Genomic DNA, 22,710 nt, shown 5'->3' on the forward strand with positions numbered 1-22,710 from the left:
ATGAGTGTAATTCACAACTGATAGGAGGTATTAAATTAAAAAAAAACATTCGTATATGTCAACTTAATTATTAGAGATTATTAATAAAAGGGCTAAAAAAGCTCTTCCGCTTTTAAAATAAAAATTTCCTCAAGAAAAATAAAGCATATGGAAAAAAATGTTGGTTTAAAACAGAAATATGAATAAAATTGATTTCAAAATTAAACCTAAGGAACTTATTCAACGATTTTTTTAAAAAAAAAATTAGTATCTTATAAAGAAAATAATAATACAGATTTAAAAATTTAATTTTGAAACTTTTATCATATATCGAGCATTATACTGCTAATAATAAAAAATGAATATTTTCAGGGGTACTCATTTAAAGTTATAGGCATTTTCTGCTAAAAAATATGAATAAAAATATTTAATCGATTATATGGTGCTCAAATATGACCATACATCTGCTTGTTTTCAAAATTATTAAAGTTTTCAATAAAAAAAAGTTTTTTTAGTGAAACATAAAAGTGTTAATAACAAAATTAATTAATTAATAACGAAAAATACCAAAAATCATTACGAATATATTTAGTTCATTATGCGGCATGTGTTTTTCTTCTTGCATTATCAAATATCAATCATCTGTTTCTACTCAAAAAACACCAAAAAATCCCAAGACATACTATGATTAAGCTGTACTAATATGTACTCAATTTCACACTTTCAGAAAATGTGAGAAAAACCTTTCGCACATTTCCCCCGAAAAGAACGCCACAACAAATTCTTAAGAACATTTAATGTTTTTCCGGCCAATCGGTAAACGATTTTCCGTTCGTTTGGAATTCTTCCGTTGCGCAGAACAGCGCGAAAACGTAATCTGCGAGTCAGATGACCAGATCATCTGTTAGTCACAAGCGGCGATCGAAGCGAGGTAAACGGGTCACGTGTTGTTTTATCACTCATTTTATGCTTACATAAGCCTATAAAGAGCTTTGGAGATCAGCGTTTGTTTATTCCCGGTGTGTTCTTTCTGAAGTTAGTTTTTTCTTCTATTCTGTTCGCTCTCAGTTCCTTTTATTCAAAAAAATCGTTTGTGAAAAGTTAAAAAGTAAGTGATATTTTCTGTTCTTATCCTGTTTTGTCTATTTTCATTCAATTAATCAATTCTTGTGCATTCGCATTTATTTCTTCTTTATATTATCGTTTGCACTTATGGTCTAGTTGTGTTATAAACTGTTCCTTAATTCCTACTATTAGTTCACACTCTCCTTATATTTATTTATATATCTTGTTCAAATTTTCAGTCGTTAATAAAATACTTTTTATTCATCCATTCAAATTCAAATATATTTTTTAAAAATTTTAGTGGATGACACTTGATGTTAATACAGTTTTTTCAAATATTAGTTCATTAATCATTAAACTTAATTAATTTTTAATACTTTAAATAGAGTTTTAGCAGTTTGTAAAGAAAATTGCAGTCAACAGGCAGTAGCTCAATCGGTAAAATGCAAGGATTTTGGTTTTTTTTCTCTTGAAGGTGAAGGATGCGAGTTCAATTCTTGCGAAACTAGGAATTGACTTAAATTTTTTTTTTATATTACTTGTTTAATTTTTGGCATTGAATTTATTTCAGCATGAGAAATTCTTGTGAATATCAAGATTTGTTTTGTTAGAGTATCATCATGGTATTAAAGCGTGGAAAATATTGATTTTCTTAAACGTTATTTTAATATTTGGAAAAAGATTGCTTTAAACTTAACAATGTACCATATTTTATGTAATTTTGCAGTTCTTAATAAGAGTGAGGACTGAATTTTTGCACGCATAACAACATATCAGTACTTGAATGTAATATTTGGAATAATTTATATCAACGCTGAAAAAAATTTGCTTTAAACTTAAGAATGCACTAACACTACATCTTATATAATTTTAGAGTTGTTAGAAATTGTAACGACTCAATTTTTTGATTGCATTGTACTGTGTTTAATGAAAAAAAGTATGTAAAAAATTTATTTATGGAAAAGTGAAAAATTGCTTTCAAATTTCTTACAATTTGAGATTTTATTAAATCTATTGAAGCTTAAGATGTATTATGAGCTAATCTCGCTAAAAATATCAAAAAATAAAAGGAGTTTTAATATGTAACTGCCGAAATTTCCATATGATAACTATGATATAATTATCATTTATGTATGATGTGGGCAGTACAATTATATAAAAAAATTCTTATTAGTTAGAATTATAGAACTGTATATAAATTCGCCAAACCGACTTTGAGATCAAAGCTTATTCTTATTTTCAATATCAATGCAGAATTAAACAAAGAATTCGAGAAATTTTTTATGAGTAATTTTAATCACCCATTTTAAATTAAAAGTGAAATTACACGATTCATGTCAGAATAATTTTTAATATATATTGCTACAGAAAAGCATCTTGTGTGAAACAATATTATATTTTTTTCAGTTGAGACCTAGAATATTCAAGCTTCATACACATGATGTATTAACTGAAGGCAATAACAAAATAAAGAAAAGAGCTAAATTAATTCGGAGAAATCAAAATCATTTGCTCTTTTACTTAAAAATTCTGATGTGGATAATTAACAAAAATAATAAGATATTCAGAAAGAATATATTTGGAATAAAATATTTTTTAACGATAGGTAATTAGATTACTGAATTTTTAGTTTGACCTCATACCGGGTTATTATAAGCTAAAGAAATCGCTCCAATATCTTGATGAACGAGATCGCCTTTCTTTGTCTGATCTTTCAAAAGATAAAACTATTATGCCCGTATCGTATAACATTCGATATATTTTAAGTTTTCGATAGAAGATAAGGAATGTTTGCACTTCTTACTTGTCTTATCTTACAGCATAAGATTGCTTTCCTCTTGTATGCGATCATACTTCTTTATAATTGCTTTATCTATTTATCATATCTACAATTTCAAATTTTAGCTGAGGTAAATGATGCCACTCAGATAAAAAATTGTATATAAACTATTGCTTGTCGTCATTGTTAGCTGTGCGTCCAAAAATTCTATCGTTCCTATAAGTGGATTCCGCTCATAAGTACGTTATTTTATTCATCGTTAAATTAATTTTTTTAGGTTTAAGTCAGTTAAAAAAAAATCCTTTTGATCATTTTCAGGATTAAATAAATAAGTAATGGATATTTTTTAATTTAATAATAAGAAGTTTAAATAATCATTTTAATATAAATAGAAAAATAAATAAAACTCGGAATATATAAAAAATCTAATTTTAAAATTTATGGATTTGAGTAGAAGCAGGTATTTAATATACTGTGTAGGGAAAAATAAAAATGCTAATTTTTGGAATAGAATATTGTAGTTTTAGCTCTTCATTTAGTTTTAGAATATTATAGATTTAAGCTATCGTTGTAGGCTAAGATTCCATGGTAACGCAATGATTCTTTAGTACTAGTACTATATGGTGGATGTTTTTGCATTTTAAACACAATTCTCGAAGCTTAGCAATAAATGACTGCCAAAGAGCAATATAATTAATAAGATTTGTTATTAAACATTTTTATGTTTTTGCCAAAAAATTAGAATTACCATCTTCATAACTGAAATTTTATTGTTCTTAAATGATAAATTTTTTAACACCATATTAAATCAATCGAGCATAAGATAAATGCATGCAGTCATCTAAAATATACGGTATTGATGTTATGGGAATTGCAGCATTCTCGATAGTGAAAATTATTGAAATTTCAGTTGTAAATATAAGGGAATTTTTCGCAAGTAAAATTTAATATTTGATAGAAAATATAGAGACATATAGAAAGAATGATTTATTTTAATTATAAAACAATTATTATTGTTATAAAATAATGATAACTGTATAATTAAATCATATTACTGTATAATTAAATCATATTACTGTATAATTAAATCATATTACTGTATAATAAAATAATAATAATTGTATAATTAAAAATCAAACACTTAAGAAACTGATATTTTAATAATTACATTAACTGTTTTATAATTAAATTTGAAAACAGTTATCATTGTTTGAAAATAATAACTTTAATTATAAAAATATTAGCTTCTTAAAATATTTCTTTTTTAATTGCTAATCGGATATATGTTGTGATGCAATATTTTATAAGTGTATAACCACAAATCGGTACACTCAGAAAAAAATTATTGTTCTTAATATCGCTCCAAAATTAGCATAATGTGTGAGTATTCATTTAATAATTACAATGAACTTATTTTCGTTTAAATATACTATTAATAAAAAGTTCAAATAAAAAGTTTTTCATGATAAATAGCCTCTAAATAATACTATTGCGTAGGGAATAAAAATCAAAACTGTTTAACAGATAGATAATGTTTGTAAATATTATTGTATTACATTTCATTCGATTGTAATGACCAGAATACATTCTATGCATACCGAAATTTGAAGAAACCGTGTTTCAAGAAAAATGCAAATTACTTTCTTTCTATCACAGTAGCTCCTGTAAGATTCGTTGTTAAAGAATAATTTATAAACTTTTTACTTTTCAAATCTATATAAATTATACATTTTTATAATCAGTGAAATACCCCTATTTTATTACATTAAAATTGAAAAATCGTGTTTTTAAGGTCTTATTTCCCATGATGTTTAATTTGTATATATAGTATTGTCGTAAAAGAATATTTTAGGTTCGTGATCATTCTTTTTATTTATGAATGTTTGATTTTGGTGACTCTAATTAATATTTTATTCTTTGTAGGATGAAGGTCCTTCTAGTATTCGCGTTGGTACTAGTTGCTGTGTCAGCTAGATCCCAACCTTACAAACACATCCATCCTCTTTCTCAGAAAATGATAGATTATGTAAATTTCCTGAACACCACATGGAAGGTGAGTGGAGAAATTATTTCTTGGAATTTGTTTAATTTTTTTTTTAAATTACGCGATGTTTTTTAAATAATCCGCAGCACTATTGCATTGTATAAAGACATTTTTTAAAAAGTATGTTTAAAATATGTCACAGTATTTTTCATAAATATATTCGCATATTTTAATATATTACAGCGCACAGAAAAATATTATAATATTTTAGTAAAGATAAATATGCATAAATAATATCTTCAGACGCAATTAGAATCTGTATAAACTTCAGAATAAAAGAATCCATATCAGAATCTAAGAATATTTATTTCATAAATTCAGAAATCATTTTTTTTTTCATTTATATGACAAAAACCTATGGCTTGTTATTATAATTTTTGTGATAAATTATTCAGCTATTAATTCATATTTAAATCAAATTTTTTTTTTCATATTTTATAACATTGAAATAATATTATAAAATATTATTTGTCAAAAAATTAATAAAAATTACGAAATTTTTACATTAATAATATTAATAAGAATTCCGAATATTTTACATTAATAAAATTAATAAGAATTACGAATTTTTTACATTAATAAAATTAATCACACTTTATTGACATACACTTATTGGCGTAGGATTTTTATTACGGATATTTTATAAATTTCTGTGTCATTTATATACCATGCCTAATTAGTGAATAGGCTAATAATTAACAGAACGTTGAAAATTAAGAGTTTTAAAGATTCATAAAAACAAATGGAATTCTTTGAGGCCAAACGATTATGTAAAGAGAAAAATTAATTAACATTTCATGTATAAGTTAAATTATTTCAGTTTTTATCAGATTTGCTATGGAAAAATTTGTCATATTTAAATTTAAAAGCTTAAAAAAGTATTTAATAAATATGTGGATCTACAGTTTTGTTCATTACGGACACGATTAAAAAAAAAATATCGTTTCTTTGAAATTTTATTTTGTATGCGAACATAGTTATGCAAATATGTAGAATAGAGAGCAACTATTATTTTGTGAATATCGGATTGACTATTGAAAATTGTATCTGAATTAATTTAGCTAGATATTAAATATCGGATTAACTGCAATTTGTTGTACAACATATTATTAACAATGAACTACTTAATTTTGGAACTATGTAGTAATAGAATATTTTTTTGCAATGTGAATACAATTACATATCAAAATGTTGCTGTGAAATTCTTCATTATGCTTAATTATGCTCTTGTGTAGTATGTTTTTAACAAAAAATATTAGTAATCTAAAACAATACTCTAATTTATTATACTTCAAAGATTGTTTTTTCGAATTCCGTGTTAAAATTGTAATATTTTTTGTCTTATTTGAAGTTTTTATAACTTTTATTCTAATTACCCGAATAATATTTTTATTGAAAGATTTTTTAAAAACATTTCAGTGGATATAAAATATTTGAAATTGCTTATTACTATTTCAATGTCAATAATTAGATAAAATCATTTTATTTTGGATATTTTAATTTTTTTTTGTCAATATACTGGTAGTCTATTCAACTTCATAAATTTCGAACAAAATCTCTTTCGAAAATTTATATTAAATTTTCTCTAATGTTTTTCCTTAATCAAGATTAATATATATATATATATATATTCCTGTTTCTTTCAGGCCGGAAGGAACTTCCATGAAGGAGTGACCATGAAGCACATCAAAGGCCTTCTCGGTGTCCACAAGGACAATCACAAGTACAGGTTGCCATCCATCAGGCATGCTGTTCCTGGTGATCTTCCTGACTCTTTCGATGCTCGGGAGCAATGGCCACACTGCCACACAATCAGCGAGATCAGAGACCAGGGTTCCTGTGGATCTTGCTGGGTAATTTTACATTTCTTGATATTCAATTATTGTGTCAAAATTGGTCTACAACTGACTTCTTGATCTACAGTTTAGTCTGAAATTCGATAAGATTAGTGATAATTAAAAAGTATTATCCATGTTTTAATAGAATTGGATAGTCAATAACAAATCTGTTTGAAAGAGCATGGAATTCCTCAATTTAACACGATGTGTGGATATTGATAAGTGTTTCTACATATTTTAATGTTTTAGGAAGACCGTTGTGAAATTAAACAACTTCCGTTTTAAATATGGATTCTTATTCCACAATTCAATTTTAGCGATAGTCAATATTATCTATGCTTGGTTTCCATATTCAATTATATTCCATATTCAATAATAATCTCACTGAGAGAGCGTAGAAATCCTCAAATGAAATTAAATCCTCATGTGAAATTAAACATCTTCGTTTTCTATCGATTCTTATCTCGCAAAATATCTTTAAAATGAAATTAAGTTTAAATGGGTCAGTTTCTCATTAAAAATTACTTATATTAGAGAATTATAATAAGCTTTATAATACGTTGTAGAACATAAGAAATTTATATTAACAAACGATTTATAACTATATTGCAGTTTTATTGTGTTTTCCATGGAATACATTTATTTTAATAGTTTATATAGGAAAAGTGTTCTGGTAAAGGTTGTACTCTTTAGGCTTGTTGAATCAAGTAATTAAAATAAAACTCAATATAATTTTTCCTAATTGTAATGAATAGTAATTTTCAATGCATTTAATTGTTGTTGTATATGGAAAATTTTGTGAGTAGGAAAAATAAGCCCAGGTTTTTAATTATTCAAGTTTTATTAAAAAAAAAACATGTTATGAAATATCAATGCAAGCAAATAGAGAAAAAGAAAGAAAGAAATGTTAATAATCGTAAACTCGCTAGTCTGATATTATTAGAAGTATTCTTGTTTATATATCAGTTATATAAACAAACACAATATAAAACTACTATAATATAAAATAACTTTTACCATATAAAATAATAATTATTAAAAATAATGATCTATGCAAGCTGATTTAAAAGAAAATGTAAAGATATTCGAATGTCTAGTTCGAAACATCATTGGATGGCAATGCTTTGGGATTGATTCTTTCGATATTAATGTTATCTTTAAATATTTACTCTGTATATAGCGACGATAACGTACTTAACACACAAATGTATTTAACCCTTTAAAGCGCCGTTTTTTTCTAGTCATATTATGTTAAAATATTTTTGGGCTTGAAATTAGAATAAGAAAAGGGATTCCTTTAGCTTATTAGATAAATTTAATTTGATTAATTAATTAATTTGGCTCATTAATAATTAAGTAACAAATCAAGACACATCATTTTGTCTGAGATAAAGAACTGAAGCCTCTAAGTTTCTGACTTGCTAAAAAAATTTGTCAGAACTTACGCCAACCTACATCATTTCATACAAAGATTGATAAATTTGGTGGGAAGTATACTTCCCACGGCCCTAGAAAGGGTTAATATAGTCGAAACACGAATGTGTATAAATGCAGTTTTGTAGCAATAAAACATGATTTTATCAAATATCATGAAAAATTTATTAAAATTGGAGAAGAGAATTATTTGATAGTAAAAATTATATTAATAAAAAATAATTTTTCGTTTATTTTTAATTAAAATTTTGAAAAAAAAAAAACTTTTCTTAGTAATCACCTGCTATTCTAGTTTTTTCATGTCGAAATTGGCAACTCGTAAATCTAATGTTTAGTCCTGTAGAGTGTTTTAAATATTTTTTATACCATAAATGACAAATGACATAATTTATAGATATTGTCCCAACTTTTAAACATAATCATATCGGAAAAAATGTGTATATAATTTTTTTCTTGCAGGCCTTTGGAGCTGCCGAGGCTATGTCCGACAGACACTGCATTCACAGTAATGGAAAAGTAGATGTTGAAATCTCTGCTGAAGATCTGTTGTCTTGCTGCGACAGTTGTGGAATGGGGTATGTATCTGTTGACTAAATATTTATGCACGTTTCCTGTCTTTTTAACTTTCTCATAAACAAAGTATAGCGAAGGTACTGTAATCGTCACAAAATTTCAACTCGAGATTTTGACGAAATCTCCACGTTTTTGTCCTCTCTGAATTCTAAAAACACATTTTGGGGAAATGTCCCTCTGTCTGTCTATGGCAAGGATAAATCAAAACCCTTTGAACTAGATGGTTGAAATTTGGTACGTGCTGGTTCAATAATTGTAGATTTCTGCCAAATAATGAACAAGATTTATTCAGAAGAAGTCTGTCTGTCCAGCTATTCGAATATGTTAACACGATAACCAGGAAACGAAGAGAGCTTGAGGGATACAATTCGGTACATCTACAGTATAGTCACCTATCAGTTGTTGAGTCAAATTAAACGTCTGTCAGTCTGTTTTTTTTTAAATATGTTTATATTCTTAAATATTCAGCATTGGACCATGGTGTATCAAAAACAAAAATATTTGTCAGATTTTTACGAATATTTAAATTATTTTTTAAGAACACATGCAAGTAGGCTTAAATCCAAAAATTGTTTTTCGGAAGAATTTGAAAGCCTAAGCACTGAAATTCAGCAAAATCTCGGAAGACGGAATTTATACCGATTACAATATTTCCTTTGTGTAAGGGACAGTAAAAAGTCAAAAATTCCTTGTTGAATTTAAAATTTTCATTCTATTTTCATCTACCTTATTGAACTACTGACAATATTAATTTTTCTACTTTCAGATGCAACGGTGGTTTCCCCGGATCTGCCTGGGAATATTGGGTCGACAAAGGTCTAGTCACTGGAGGTCTATACAACTCTCATGTGGGTTGCCAGCCCTACACCATCGCCTCCTGTGAACACCACAGCAAAGGAAAACTCCCACCATGCGGTGACATTGTCGACACACCACAGTGCGTCCACATGTGCGAGAAAGGTTACAACGTCAGCTACCGTGCAGACAAACACTATGGTAAGTCGAATTGTTTAGTTAAATTAATGATGTAGGCTTGCCTCTAATTTGAGATATGTTCGATTTACATTAAAGCAATGTTCACACCAGGCGGATTACAGCGGCATAATAAAAACCACGTCTATCTCAGGCAGATCAGTTGACTCTGATGGGACAATGGTAAATAATTGTCTCGACTACATTGTCCCAATTGCTCACATTTGGACAATATCTGGACCACTGCTGAAAGATAGCTGTTGCGAGCAATAGTTTGGATCGTGTGAACACATTTTGAATCAATTATACATTTAAATAGGATCACGCATGTGCAGAAAAAAAATTGCGTATGCGCTGTGAGAACGAATAATTACAAGTGCTTGCCTCGCTGTAACAAGTACTTGTTACTGTTTTCTCCCTACGCATGTGTGGTCTTACTAGATAGACTGGTGTTGTTGTTTCTAATGGCATTTGTCATAGACAAGCCCACTGACTTTAGAATTCAGTGATTTTAGACCAAGGGTGCGCCTCTTGTTTTTTCAGTAGCGCCATCTAGAGCCAAGAGTACGACTTAGCTACACACACGTTATAACTCTTTTTACGGGGCGGACTTTATTCATGCATTTCATTCACTTATCCACAGACCGTAATTTAGACCTGAATCAGAGAACGATCACCCGTGATCTAGTACCCCCAGTGGTATTACTCTCGGCATGGAGGACTTTGTGACTACAACAGATTTATTCGTGCGCCAGCCACCGCACACACGGGGAACCTTCGGCCGGCGGGGTTTGAAATCGCAATCCAAAGGACTCGAATCCAACTTCCTACCAACCAGACTATCCCGGCCTCACAAGATTGACTGGTGTTGGCCGAGTGTTAACTATTTATGTCTTTTTATTCCCACTTAAATAACCTTCTACTGATAATGTTTATATCTAAATCTGATGGTCATTATGTTAAACTCGTAAAGATGACCATATGATCGTGGGAACAATGAATGTCACATCGCAACATCGTTTTATGTTTTATTTACTTACATTGATTGTAAACGTGTAAAGACATAATTTATGAAATCAACAGGGGGGGGATTCTTGTTTCGGCTTATACCAATTCATAATGGCGCGTCCTGTGTCTGTATAATGGGTAAAACTAGTATTCATATTATATGCATTTTCTTTACCCGATAGGGTCAAATTCTGAAATATATCTATAGCTGCGGTGACAGAACTATATATATTCTTAGTTTATTGCGTTTTTCGAATGTATTTATTCATATGATTTAATCAAATAGCAGTGGTTTGTTTATAACAAATATTAATCAGTAATTAATTAAACTAAAGTTCGTGATTAACTTTTAAGTATTAAAAATTTTTGAATGCTTAGATAGATACATAACAATAAAGAAAAGCTTTTGAAAATCTGTAATTAATTAAAATTTACGAGATTTTTCTCATCAAACGTTTTGTTCGAAACAAAAATGGTTTAAATAACGAAACACCCAAGAAAAGTTTTTCCCATGTTTTTTTATCGGATGTATATTTATTGATGTTTTTTTAAAATGGAATTGAAAACACAAGCTGTTTCAAAATTATTTCAAATATCCCTTTTTATTTGGACAAAGAATATTGTTGGAACTGCTGTTATGTTTAAGAGCATCAACATTTGCTTATTTGATATGTCAAATATGTCTCGCTAATTTAATTTTGGAATCGATGAACATCTCTCTGAAGAAAATAGGAATAACTTCTTAACATATATGAAACACTATCCAGATTGATGGATATGTCCAATAATATCCCTTAAAATGGTGAAGATGTCGATTGACGCTATGACAATTTAATACAGTAAGCTGAAGGATTTTCCAATATTTATTATATCTGTCTCGTACATGTTATAAAAATGAAGTATTTTCAGATTCTTAAGATAGAATACATATACCCAAATGAATCGTTTTCTTGATGTATATATATATATATATATATATATGTATGTATGTATGTGTGTGTGTGTGTGTGTGTGTGTGTGTGTGTGTGTGTGTGTGTGTGTGTGTGTGTGTGTGTGTGTGTGTGTGTGTGTGTGTGTGTGTGTGTGTGTGTGTGTGTGTGTGTAAGCATTATTTTGTTTGAAGCAGAAGGCAGGTTTGAAGACTTTGAAGAGACATTTAAAATTTTTAAATTAATTTTAATATCCATTCCGGGAAAGCATAATTTTTTACAAGCTGAGACGCGGACAAGGCACGTCCGCCACAGTGCGACACAAAAGTAGAAGTAGGGAAGAGGAAAAGAGAGAAATAAATTATATATATTATTACTTATGTAACCTGAAAAAATTGATAGGAAAAATATTTCTTCATAGTGCTAATGTATAATGAGATATCGACAGGGATCTTCGTTACACGGGCCGGCAAGGCAGGGGAAACACAGGGAGGTTTTAAAAAAGAATTTGTCTCGTCAGCGGTATTTTGTCCCTTCACGCGGAGTGTGGGAAAGTTACGCTTTTAGCCGATTCAGCAATTTTACATAGCTTTTCTTGAATTAATTAAGTAGAGACAGTGGAATTGGATCAAGAAATAACAGAATATTTTTAGAATGAAGTTACTATGGGCTAAATTAAGATAAAATCTTGGAAATTAATTAAATTGAAATTAGAATTTAAATATCATTACAAATATATATTTATCATGGTACTAATTAATATCTGTGTTTTCTATCAAGGCAAGAAATCTTATTCCGTTGATGAACAGGAAGACCAAATTAAGACCGAAATCTACAAGAACGGCCCTGTTGAAGCTGCTTTCACAGTCTACGCTGACTTCGTTACGTACAAATCCGGTGAGTGTAAATTTCATTCTCTCTTCTTCTCTGTTTTTATTTTCTCGTAAACGTAGTTTAAGGAAAGTCATTTGCGCTTTGAAATATCGTTCGATTTTTTACAATTCATTATGATTTCTTACGCAGGTGTTTACAAACACGTGACCGGTGAAGAAATGGGAGGTCATGCCATTCGTATCCTTGGATGGGGAGTTGAAAATGGAACCCCCTACTGGCTTGTGGCTAACTCATGGAACACTGACTGGGGTGATAAAGGTAAGATGAAGCCAGAATTTCTTTTTTGAGAACAATTTCTTTAAAAATTCGAAAATGAGATAAGTAAGAAAAAATACAAAAATTGTTGAAGCAGAAATGATTTTTTTTTAGAATTTCTTTGTAAAAGTCCGCTGTATAATGTGAATTGCATCTATATAATTTTTTAAAATATATTTTAGTATATACACCTTTCTGTAATTTTAGTAATTTAAATTCTATCTCGTAATTTGAGCGTTAACTAATGACTTAAAAATATCTTTTATATAGATAATTACTTTTTTCTGTAATTTAATAGCAAATCCATCTGTTTAAATAATACATCATGTCTCTGAAAATACAGGGTGTTTATAAAGGCCTGGACCCATTTTGATGTTTAATAACTCATAAAATCATAAAGATAGATTTAAATTAATAACATAAATGGTTAAATAGACTCAAAAAGTTTCATGACCCTTGTCAATGAACTTCCACGTGTGCCCCCTTCGTCGCACGGAGAATATCAAGTCGATAGTCGATTTCACGCCAGGTAGCGACAAGCATGTCGGCATCCACAGAGCCATTTGCGCACATTATGACGATTAACAATGCCAGAAACATGAAAGGATGCTTCATCGGAGAACATTATGCTCTTCAGAAAATCAGCAGCATCTTCTATCCTCCTTAGCATATCTGTTGCAAAGGCCATCCTCCTAGGCCTATCGTTCGATTCCAAAACTTGAACAATTTGAACTTTGTATGCATGCAGTCTTAATTTTTTCTTAATAACCTTGTACACCGTCGAAATTGGCATATCCAATTCTGTTGCCGCTGATCTCACAGATATTCTAGGATTGTGTAAAAATGTCTCTCTGACACGCTCAACATCAAAATCACGTGTGCAAGGACGTCTGGAACGTTTCTTATCTTCGATACTTCCAATTTCTAGAAAATTCTTTTTCCACCGCTAGATGCTGTTTTTGGATGGAGGATCTTTTTGGTAAATTCTTCTGAAATTTCTCTGTGCTTACACTATCGATTTCATTTCTATGAACCACCATAAAATCTGTGCTTTCTCTTGTGGTGTATGCATTCTCCTTAATATCCGCTCGAATAAAACATCACATACAAAAGTACTACATAGAACAAACACATCAAAAGTAAACATAACATTGCAATAGTTGCCAAAAACAAAAGAGAGAAAAATGCAATTAATAAGCAGACAATATTTAGAAAAGTACAGATATTTAGACTGGAAAATGAAATTATCTGAAATTAACCACACGCGCAGACGATATTTACAAAAGTAAAAATATTCAAACCTGAAAAGGAAAATATACGAGTTATCCCATCAATAAATGCCATAAGTGTGTTTATATCTTTATTATTTTATGAGTTATTAAACATCAAAATGGGTCCGGGACTTTATAAACAACCTGTACATTAAAGCGGAAAAATTTAGAAAGTATTTAAATTAGCAAAATAGAATCAAAATTTCAAAACATGATATTGGATGTATAAAAAGAAGTTAGACATTTTAAGCTGGTTTAAAACTTTAAAAATTAAATTCAGCCCGTTTCTTTTTAATATCTCTTAGGCTATTAGGCCTAATTTCAGCACATTTGTAAATCGCTTACCTTTCTCTGATTTTAGTATTTTAAATTCTGTCTCGTAATTTGAGCGAATTAAAATCTAAAAAAAAACAACGAAAATAATAGAACATGAATTTTTAACTAATGACGTAAAAATATCTTTTATATAGATAATTACTTTTTTTCTGTAATTTAATAGCAAATCCATCTGTTTAAATAATACATCATGTCTCTGAAAATACATTAAAGCGGAAAAATTTAGAAAGTATTTAAATTAGCAAAATAGAATCAAAATTTCAAAACATGATATTGGATGTATAAAAAGAAGTTAGACATTTTAAGCTGGTTTAAAACTTTAAAAATTAAATTCAGCCCGTTTCTTTTTAATATCTCTTTGGCAATTAGGCCTAATTTCAGCACATTTGTAAATCGCTTCTTAATGAGATGATTCAGCTGGAAAAAAAACCACAACACATCCTTTAAAATATTTATGCTTGTATAACATATTTGAAAACACGGCTCTACAATTGAATTCTCTCATCTTTTACGAATTTTTCAGTCGTTATATCGATTGTTACAAATGTTATTAGATAAATAGATTATTACGTTTATCGATTGTTTTAAATAAAAATTTTATTTATATTTTTCTTTTCCTTTATAAAAATAATTTTAAAAATAGCGACTAAGTGATTTAAACTCTGCTGTGTTGTAATTTTAGAATCATTTAAATTTCAAAATATTATTCGATAATGCAGTCATATTTTAAATAAAATTATATTTTATTGCTGATGAAAAATTCACTAAATTTTTTGAAATCTATCTGAAATTGGACAAGGTTTGAAGACATTGACTTTCTTCGTTAAATTCATTTTAAAGTTTTTGGAAGAGGCTTCTTAGAAATTAATCTAACATTAAATGAAAGCACAGATTAAGTTTATGAGATTAAAAATACATTTTAAAGAAAATCCTCTATATTCGACACATGAAAATAAATTTCAATTCTCGACGCATTAGATTTTCATGTACAAATTATCAAAATTCTTAAAACAAATCTTCAATTTTTATTAATTATTGGTTATGTTTCCTTTCTAGGTTACTTCAAAATCCTTCGTGGATCTGATGAGTGTGGAATCGAAAGTTCTGTTGTAGCTGGTTTGCCCAAAGTTTAAACTATTTCGCTTATTTTGCGTTGTGAACTTTAATTTATGTTTACGTTTTGTTGCTGTGGCACTCACCATCAAGAACTTAATGTTTTGTACAATTTTTTTTACTTCTTTTCATTTAATTGTTTAATAAAGTATTTTTTATAATTTTTAGATTTGGATGCAATTCTTTTGAATTTGCTTACTTTATTATCTGTTAACAGTTTTTTATTTTTGAAATATTAAAATTTTAATGTTTCATTTTCAAAAAATAATTCGAAGAGTGAATATACAGTAAAATTAAGCTTTAACTACACATTAAACTAATGAATTAATTATAAGCTCAATAATCAAAACTTAATTATTACATTTTTTTGGAGTAATGGAAATTCATTTTTATTTAAAAAAATATATTTAATACAATTTCATAGTAATATTTTTTTTAAAGCATATTACCGAGATACATTTTAAAAATATTTATTTGCAATGCATTCTTTTCGTACCTCTTTAGTTAGCAAAATAATTGTTTCTAAAAATAATATATTAAGATTTTTCAAAATTTAAAACTTTAACAATTCAATTCTGTTTCTCTTCAAAACGATTTAAAATCTTCTATATTTTTGCAAATTTTTTAAAATGAATTCTTAAAATTTATGCTGGAACTATTATTTTTACTGATTTTTCAAAGAATTCCTTGTTAGGATGGACACTTATTTTTCAAAGAATTCCTAAAGTTAGGATGGACACTGATTTTTTCAAAGAATTCCTTAAGCTTGATGGACTCTGATTTTTTCAAAGAATTCCTTAAATTTAATGAACGCTGAATTTTCAAAAAATTCCTTAAGTTTGATGGACACTGAATTTTCAAAGAATTCCTAAAGTTAGGATGGAATTCTGTTTCAAAAATTGCCTTAATAGTAATTTTATTTTTTCCTCAGTGGAAAGTGACGTTTTATCCCTTCAAAATAAGTACCATGTTAAAGTGAAAGGGCCAATTAATAAAAACGATTTGACACTGAAATTAATTTTGGCAGTTACGTAATTGTATTTCTGGCTTTAACTCTGTATTCTCATTGTGACGTCTGACTTAAATTAAGACCTTTGTTCCAAAAATAAACCGATGCGACCTATAAAAAAAATTGCGTAGTAATGAATAAAACAAATAATGCCTTTACTCTAAATATAAATAATTAAATATCACTCACTAAACGATATAAAAGTAATATAACTTTTTGCGTCATACAAAATAAATAAAACAAAAAAAAAAAAAAAAAGAGACGCCATTCCTAAAATCAACAACTTTTAGAGCATAAATTCGAAAAATAAAACACTAAATTTCTAAAAAAAAATCCCTTTAATTGTTACATAAATTTGTCAATTTCAAAAAGTAATTTCAAGAACAAGGTAGACTATAACAATAAGCTCATTGACAAAGAATAAAGTAAAATAAAAAGAATATACAATTCAAATTTAATAGAATAAAAATTAACTATCATATAATATAATTATATGAAATTTAGCCGCCCTTGGAGACCAGATTGCTGTATCAGATTACTGACTTGTTAGGCAGTAAAAGAATAATACGGAATGCATTTTTTTAAAATGTTCAACGTGTTGTTTGATGGAATACGAATTCAATTGAATCACTCTATTACCAATTTTAATGTGAAAATAGAAAAATGAAGGTACTACGAAATAAAAGCAGAACCGAAATCCTCATTAGGAAGTATTGTCCAAAGAAGGCATTTTTTGAAATATTTATTTTTATATTGGTAAAAGCATGCGATTGAGCGTTTTGATGGAAGAATTTGAATTTCATCCTAACATTGCTTCTGATTCAAACCAAACTAATATTTTAAAAATAAAGATAAAAATTGAACGTAGATGAAGCTAATACCATTATATAAGCATTTTTTTTAAATTTTAAGATAATGTAAAAATAACTTTTATAAGATAACAGTTTTGGAAGACATGAATATTAGTGGCAACGAATTTCCATCTGGTGTCAGTTAAGCCTACTTTCGCGTTCGATTAAATATTACTCGATGTTTGTTTCTAACATCTTGATTTCTTTTACATATTCTATCCTCTGACTGAAAGAAGATTATAGCCTACTACTGAGAAATCCTAATAATAATTTGCATTTCGATTAATTAGAAAAACGAAATGTTGAATTATGTGCAGCTGAAAAATGTTCAATGAATATTCTTTGACACTTTGTTTACATTTAATATTGTCATCCGGCAATAAGTAATAAATGCGATTTCTGTCCCATAGACTTTATATGCATAAATGATATGCGGAGTGTGTAATGCTTTGAATTGTAGGATCTTTAACATTAAGTTATTCTGGAGACCTCTGTTTTGTCGATGTGGTGTTCTATTTGCCATTTTATTTGTATAGACTTGTAATCCATGTAAATGTTATTTTGTACTCTTGTAAATTTGTGGTTGTCTAAAACCTGTGATATATACTTTTTCCTTTACTTATTTCACTGGCAAAATACCATTTGTAGTTGTCACTCTTTGGGTTTGTTATTCCATGCTCTTTTTCTCCAAAAGTTGCATTGAATTCAAGAGGAAATTTCATTCTTTAATATTTTTTGTAGACTGTAATATATGGTTTTATGAAAAGAAACATATTTTTGTTATAAAGATGAACTGATACAATAGTAGTCTTTTAGGCTTCATTTAAATTAGACTTCATGAAAATGAAAATTTAAAACAATTAAAAATATAATGAAGCGATTATATACAAAATAACTAATAATAATGGTCCAATAACTAATTTGCAAAGAGAAATATATTTCAAACCGGGGAAAATACTTTTAATGTAAGGTTGAATTATATTTTATGTTGTGTATGAGTCAATAAATGTATTTCTGAAAAATTTCGAACTCTAACTTTCTATGCTGTTTCCCAGTCCTATGAATCATATTTAGTAAATAAATGACAGTCTGAAACAAATCATATAACACCCATTGTTTTATGATAAAAATTGCCCAAGTTATAACAGTTTAAATTAAAAAGGGAAGCACATAAAAATTTATTTTAAAAGTCAATTTGGAAAAGTTAAATGCTTGAAATAAATTAAAAATGTTACTGTAATGGTTTTATTGGTTTATATATTCAACAGAAAAGTACAAAATAAGATTACAGCTTATATATAAATAATAATGCAGCTTTTTCGATAAAAAAGATGACTTAAAAATTAAATCATAACATGTTGTTTCAAGCAGATGAAATTTTGTATCAGAGAATAATTTTAATTTCCGTTTGCTCATTGACAGCTGGTGTATGATCTATTAGGAATAATTATCATTTGCATTTAGAAGCATAAATATTTCTGTTTCGCGTTTTTCCTTTTCTCTTTATCCAATGCCAATTATACAATGAGAAAGTAATGTAATGATGATTTCTCGTGATTTTAAACTCCACTTTTCAAACCGAAAAATTCATTTTTGGAATTAAGTCTCTCTGTCTATCTATCTAGGAACCGATAACTCAAAAATGCCTAGAACTAGAGGAATAAAATATGCTACATAATCTTACCGCCAAATGTATAGATTTCTATGTACAAATTTTTCTATTTCTATTTCGAACGAAATCCATTCAGAAAAAATTTGTTTGTCCGGCTGTCTGATTAAAATGAGCACGTTAAATATGAAACGAAGAAAGTTAGATGATTAAAATTTGGCACAAAGATACAAAATTCTGAAGTGTAAGCACATATCGAACTTGGAGCCAAATCCGTTAAGTGTTTGACTATTTATCGGTCTGTTCTGTCAGAAACATGTAAACGCGTTAATTGAAAATTCTGAGTGTAAAAATCTTATAATGGCTTCATTTTAAAAAGTGCTTTTAGATTACAATTCTTTCTTAGTGTATTTGATACACAACAGTGAAAAGCCTCAAGGCATTAGCAAGGTCGCATCTGATTGTATACAATTTTTGCCATTTTACAGCTCTTTATTTTTCTTTAATTAGTAATATCTAAACAGTTTATAGATAGCTAACTGTCTGAAAGAAGATTAAAGATTGCATCTGTAAATGTGTTTTTTTAAGCTCAACCTGCACTCACAATTCTTTTTTCTTAAATTTTTTCGATTATTTTGTTAAAGGTTTAATTATAACTGTCTGGGATATGGTTTCGATGCTGTTTCCTCTGAAGATCCCGTCCCCGTATTATCCTTATTAAATTGATTAGATGATTTCAGACGCAGGATAGTATTATATTTTTTAGACAATTTTATATTAATGATTGAAATGAAAGAGTGTTTTTGTGTTGAAATGAGAAAAATGAAAAGTGTTTTAGTGCTGTACGCATAAAGCCAGAAGCATTTTTTTTCAATAAACTATTAAAACAAAAGAAAAAAAAGGCAAATTAATGTTTGGGAGAAAGGGATAAGTCAGCCATCTGACTCTCCGACCCACCACGAAGGCACACGGATTTAAACCATAAAACTGAATGACCGGACCGCCGCAACAGCAACACTGGCGGGAACTGTGGTTGAGTCCTAAAGGCCATCACCGGCCACGGTACAACCCTCCCGAAGGAAGTACGTCCCGTCATCGATGGGAGGAGTCAGATCCCTCACCTATTTAAGTTCCTTCCAGGGTGGCGAGATCAAACCACCATGCCGGAAGCATCTCATCCTCATTTCGAGGTGCCCTCCCCCGGGGGTTGGAAGAAAGGGATAAAGAAAAGGTGCCAGCTCGTGATTTTGTATATGATCAGGAATATGCAAGTTTCAAAAAGCTCCTAGAAGATCGTTTCTCCCTAATTGCAGAGTCCCATGAACAGAAAAAAATCTCGATGTCCGCATATTCTCCTATTGATGGAAGTCTAAGTTGTTCACCAAATCATCGAAAGAAGTGGCTTAAAAGTTTTGATTGGCAAGCCGAATAACGCCCAGCAAAAAAGTAGTTCTTAGTTCCCAAACATAGAGCCTAAGGGATCATGACCTGCGGAAGGACAATCCGACCCACCAAACGACTCAAATTAAAACTTGCACTTACTCTTTGAAGAGTTACTGTTATTCATTGATGAAAGCTGATATACAGTGATTTTAATTTCTGAACGCTCTTATGTTCAAGGAAATCATAAAAGGATTTCTTGACTTAACTGGGATTATACAAGTTTATTATGCGATCGGTCAAAATCATGGATCATCAAAGAGAAAATTCCGATAAATGTTACAACAAATAAATAACGTCTTAAGGGAGCGCTGTAGGTCTGCAACCCCTACGAACGAGTCACCACAATCCAACACGTGTGACCTCTTGTTCTCCCTGCTGTATGATTGGCCTAATCGCCAGCTCAAAATGACCGTGGAGATTCGAATACAGATCCAAAAGGTTTTCCTGGTAAGAACAGTAGAATATTATGCAAGACCTTTGGAATTTACAGGGGCTGAATGTTGTAAATAAACAAGGAGTGTGATTGACAATGTCATAAACATATCACAAGACATTTGACACGAAAGAAGATAACAATTGATAACTGGACATTCCAAAAAAAAATGGACAAGATGAGAAAAAGTTTTTGATTAAAATACAGACATTTGATAGAGAAAAATAAATATATAATAATTCAAAACAAAAAAAAGACATAACAAAGAATGAATATGCAATATTAAATGCCCCTCCCTCCCCCAAGAAAAATACTATAAATCTCTCAGAAGATACCGAAAAACTGCAAAATAAAAAAGACAGAAAAATTACTGACAATTATGTGTGGTAAGAAGAAATGAGCCAACTTCAAAAATAAGGCTAAAATAGAGCAGCAATGTGATGCATCATGAGCGAAATAGCATAGGCACAATGGTGAATTCAGATAATCGCGAGTGGTCTCTCCGAAACTTTCTCACGTATTTTCTAATAAAGATATTATCCCTCCCCCTCCATAAAATTGTGGATCTTGGGTAAGGCCTTGAATGCTACGAGGGGTCAGTGTATTTCATTCTCAGAATCCCACACATGACAGTTGTGTGCTTCATAGTATAATAAACCGGAGGCAGAGGTCTCCCCAGAACTCTCTCGCATACTCTATAGAAACTTGTCATGTCAGTTGTTGTTTCTTATGTCACTTGCCATGGATAAGCCCGCTGTTTTGAAGGCAGCGATTTTAAGCCGGTGGGGGAGCCTCTCCTACTTTTATAGTAGCGCCATCTAGGGCCAAGAGAACGACTTAGCTACACACACTCACAACTCTTTTTACGGGGCGGACTTCATCCATGCATTTTCATTCACTCATCCACAGATCGTAATTTAGACCTGAATCAGGGAACGATCACCCCTGATCCAGTACCCCCAATGATATTACTCTTGGCATGAAGAACTTTGCGACGACGACAGATTCATACGCGCGTCAGCCACCAAGCACGCGGTCAATCTTCGGCCGACGGGACTCGAACTCGCAACCTAAGGGACATGAATCTAAAGCTCTTCCAACAAGGTTATCCCGACCATGTCATGTCTGTAAACGCCGTGTATGGCATTGGCGTACAATAGTTATTTTTTTTAATATTATTTTTTGGAGTAAATTTGGGTGTTTTTACTGAATCTATTGTGTCATCCTTGGCGAGTGTTTTGGCGATTAATCACCGGAATGGGGTTAATAGTATCCGAAAATCAAATTTTTGTTTTAGACACGTTTTTTTTCAACCGATTGAAACAAAAATTCTGCATTTGTTGTCACAAATTCCCATACCAACTTTGATCTATTTAAGTCATTGCGCTTTTGAGTTCTCGCGTTTACATGTTTCTGAAAGTACAGACCTAAAGACAGTCATCCCGTTGTTAGATTTAGTTCAAAATTTGAGAATTGCCTACACTATACATGTTAATTTTGGATACCGAAATTCACCTATGTAGCTCTCTTCATTTTATAGTTATCGCATTATATTATATTCGAACAAACGAACTTCCTCGGAACAGATTTTGCTCAAAATTTGATAGAAATATGAAAATTTGCTGTAAAGACCAAATTTCATCCGTCTAGATCAAAGCGTTTTTGAGTTATCTTTGTCACAGACAGACAGACATATATTTTCCAAAAAGGAGTTTTTCAAAATCAGGGAGGTTTAAAAGTAACGATTTGTCAAAATCTCGATTTTTTTGACGATTACTGTATTTTCTCTATATAATGTACAAGAGAAAGTAAAAAAGCCGTTACTTCTGTTAATTGCCTGACACTAAGTAACGATAGTTACAAAATACAGATTA

At 29.7% G+C, this 22,710-nt stretch overlaps 1 protein-coding gene across 1 annotated transcript in view; it reads left to right on the forward strand.

The window, feature by feature from the left end:
* Window positions 1–928: 928 nt before the first annotated feature.
* The window catches only part of LOC129975292 (uncharacterized), a 60,498-nt gene continuing 38,716 nt past the window's right edge, over window positions 929–22,710 (forward strand). Inside the window, exons 1-8 of the mRNA XM_056088346.1 lie at window positions 929–1,087; window positions 4,748–4,877; window positions 6,515–6,721; window positions 8,600–8,715; window positions 9,480–9,709; window positions 12,403–12,519; window positions 12,646–12,774; window positions 15,435–15,505. Of these exons, the coding sequence (XP_055944321.1) occupies window positions 4,749–4,877; window positions 6,515–6,721; window positions 8,600–8,715; window positions 9,480–9,709; window positions 12,403–12,519; window positions 12,646–12,774; window positions 15,435–15,505 (999 nt within the window). The 5' untranslated portion in view covers window positions 929–1,087; window position 4,748. The remainder of the gene's footprint in view (window positions 1,088–4,747; window positions 4,878–6,514; window positions 6,722–8,599; window positions 8,716–9,479; window positions 9,710–12,402; window positions 12,520–12,645; window positions 12,775–15,434; window positions 15,506–22,710) is intronic.

This window comes from Argiope bruennichi, chromosome 7 (genome assembly GCF_947563725.1).
Source record: "Argiope bruennichi chromosome 7, qqArgBrue1.1, whole genome shotgun sequence".
Lineage (NCBI taxonomy): Eukaryota > Metazoa > Arthropoda > Arachnida > Araneae > Araneidae > Argiope > Argiope bruennichi.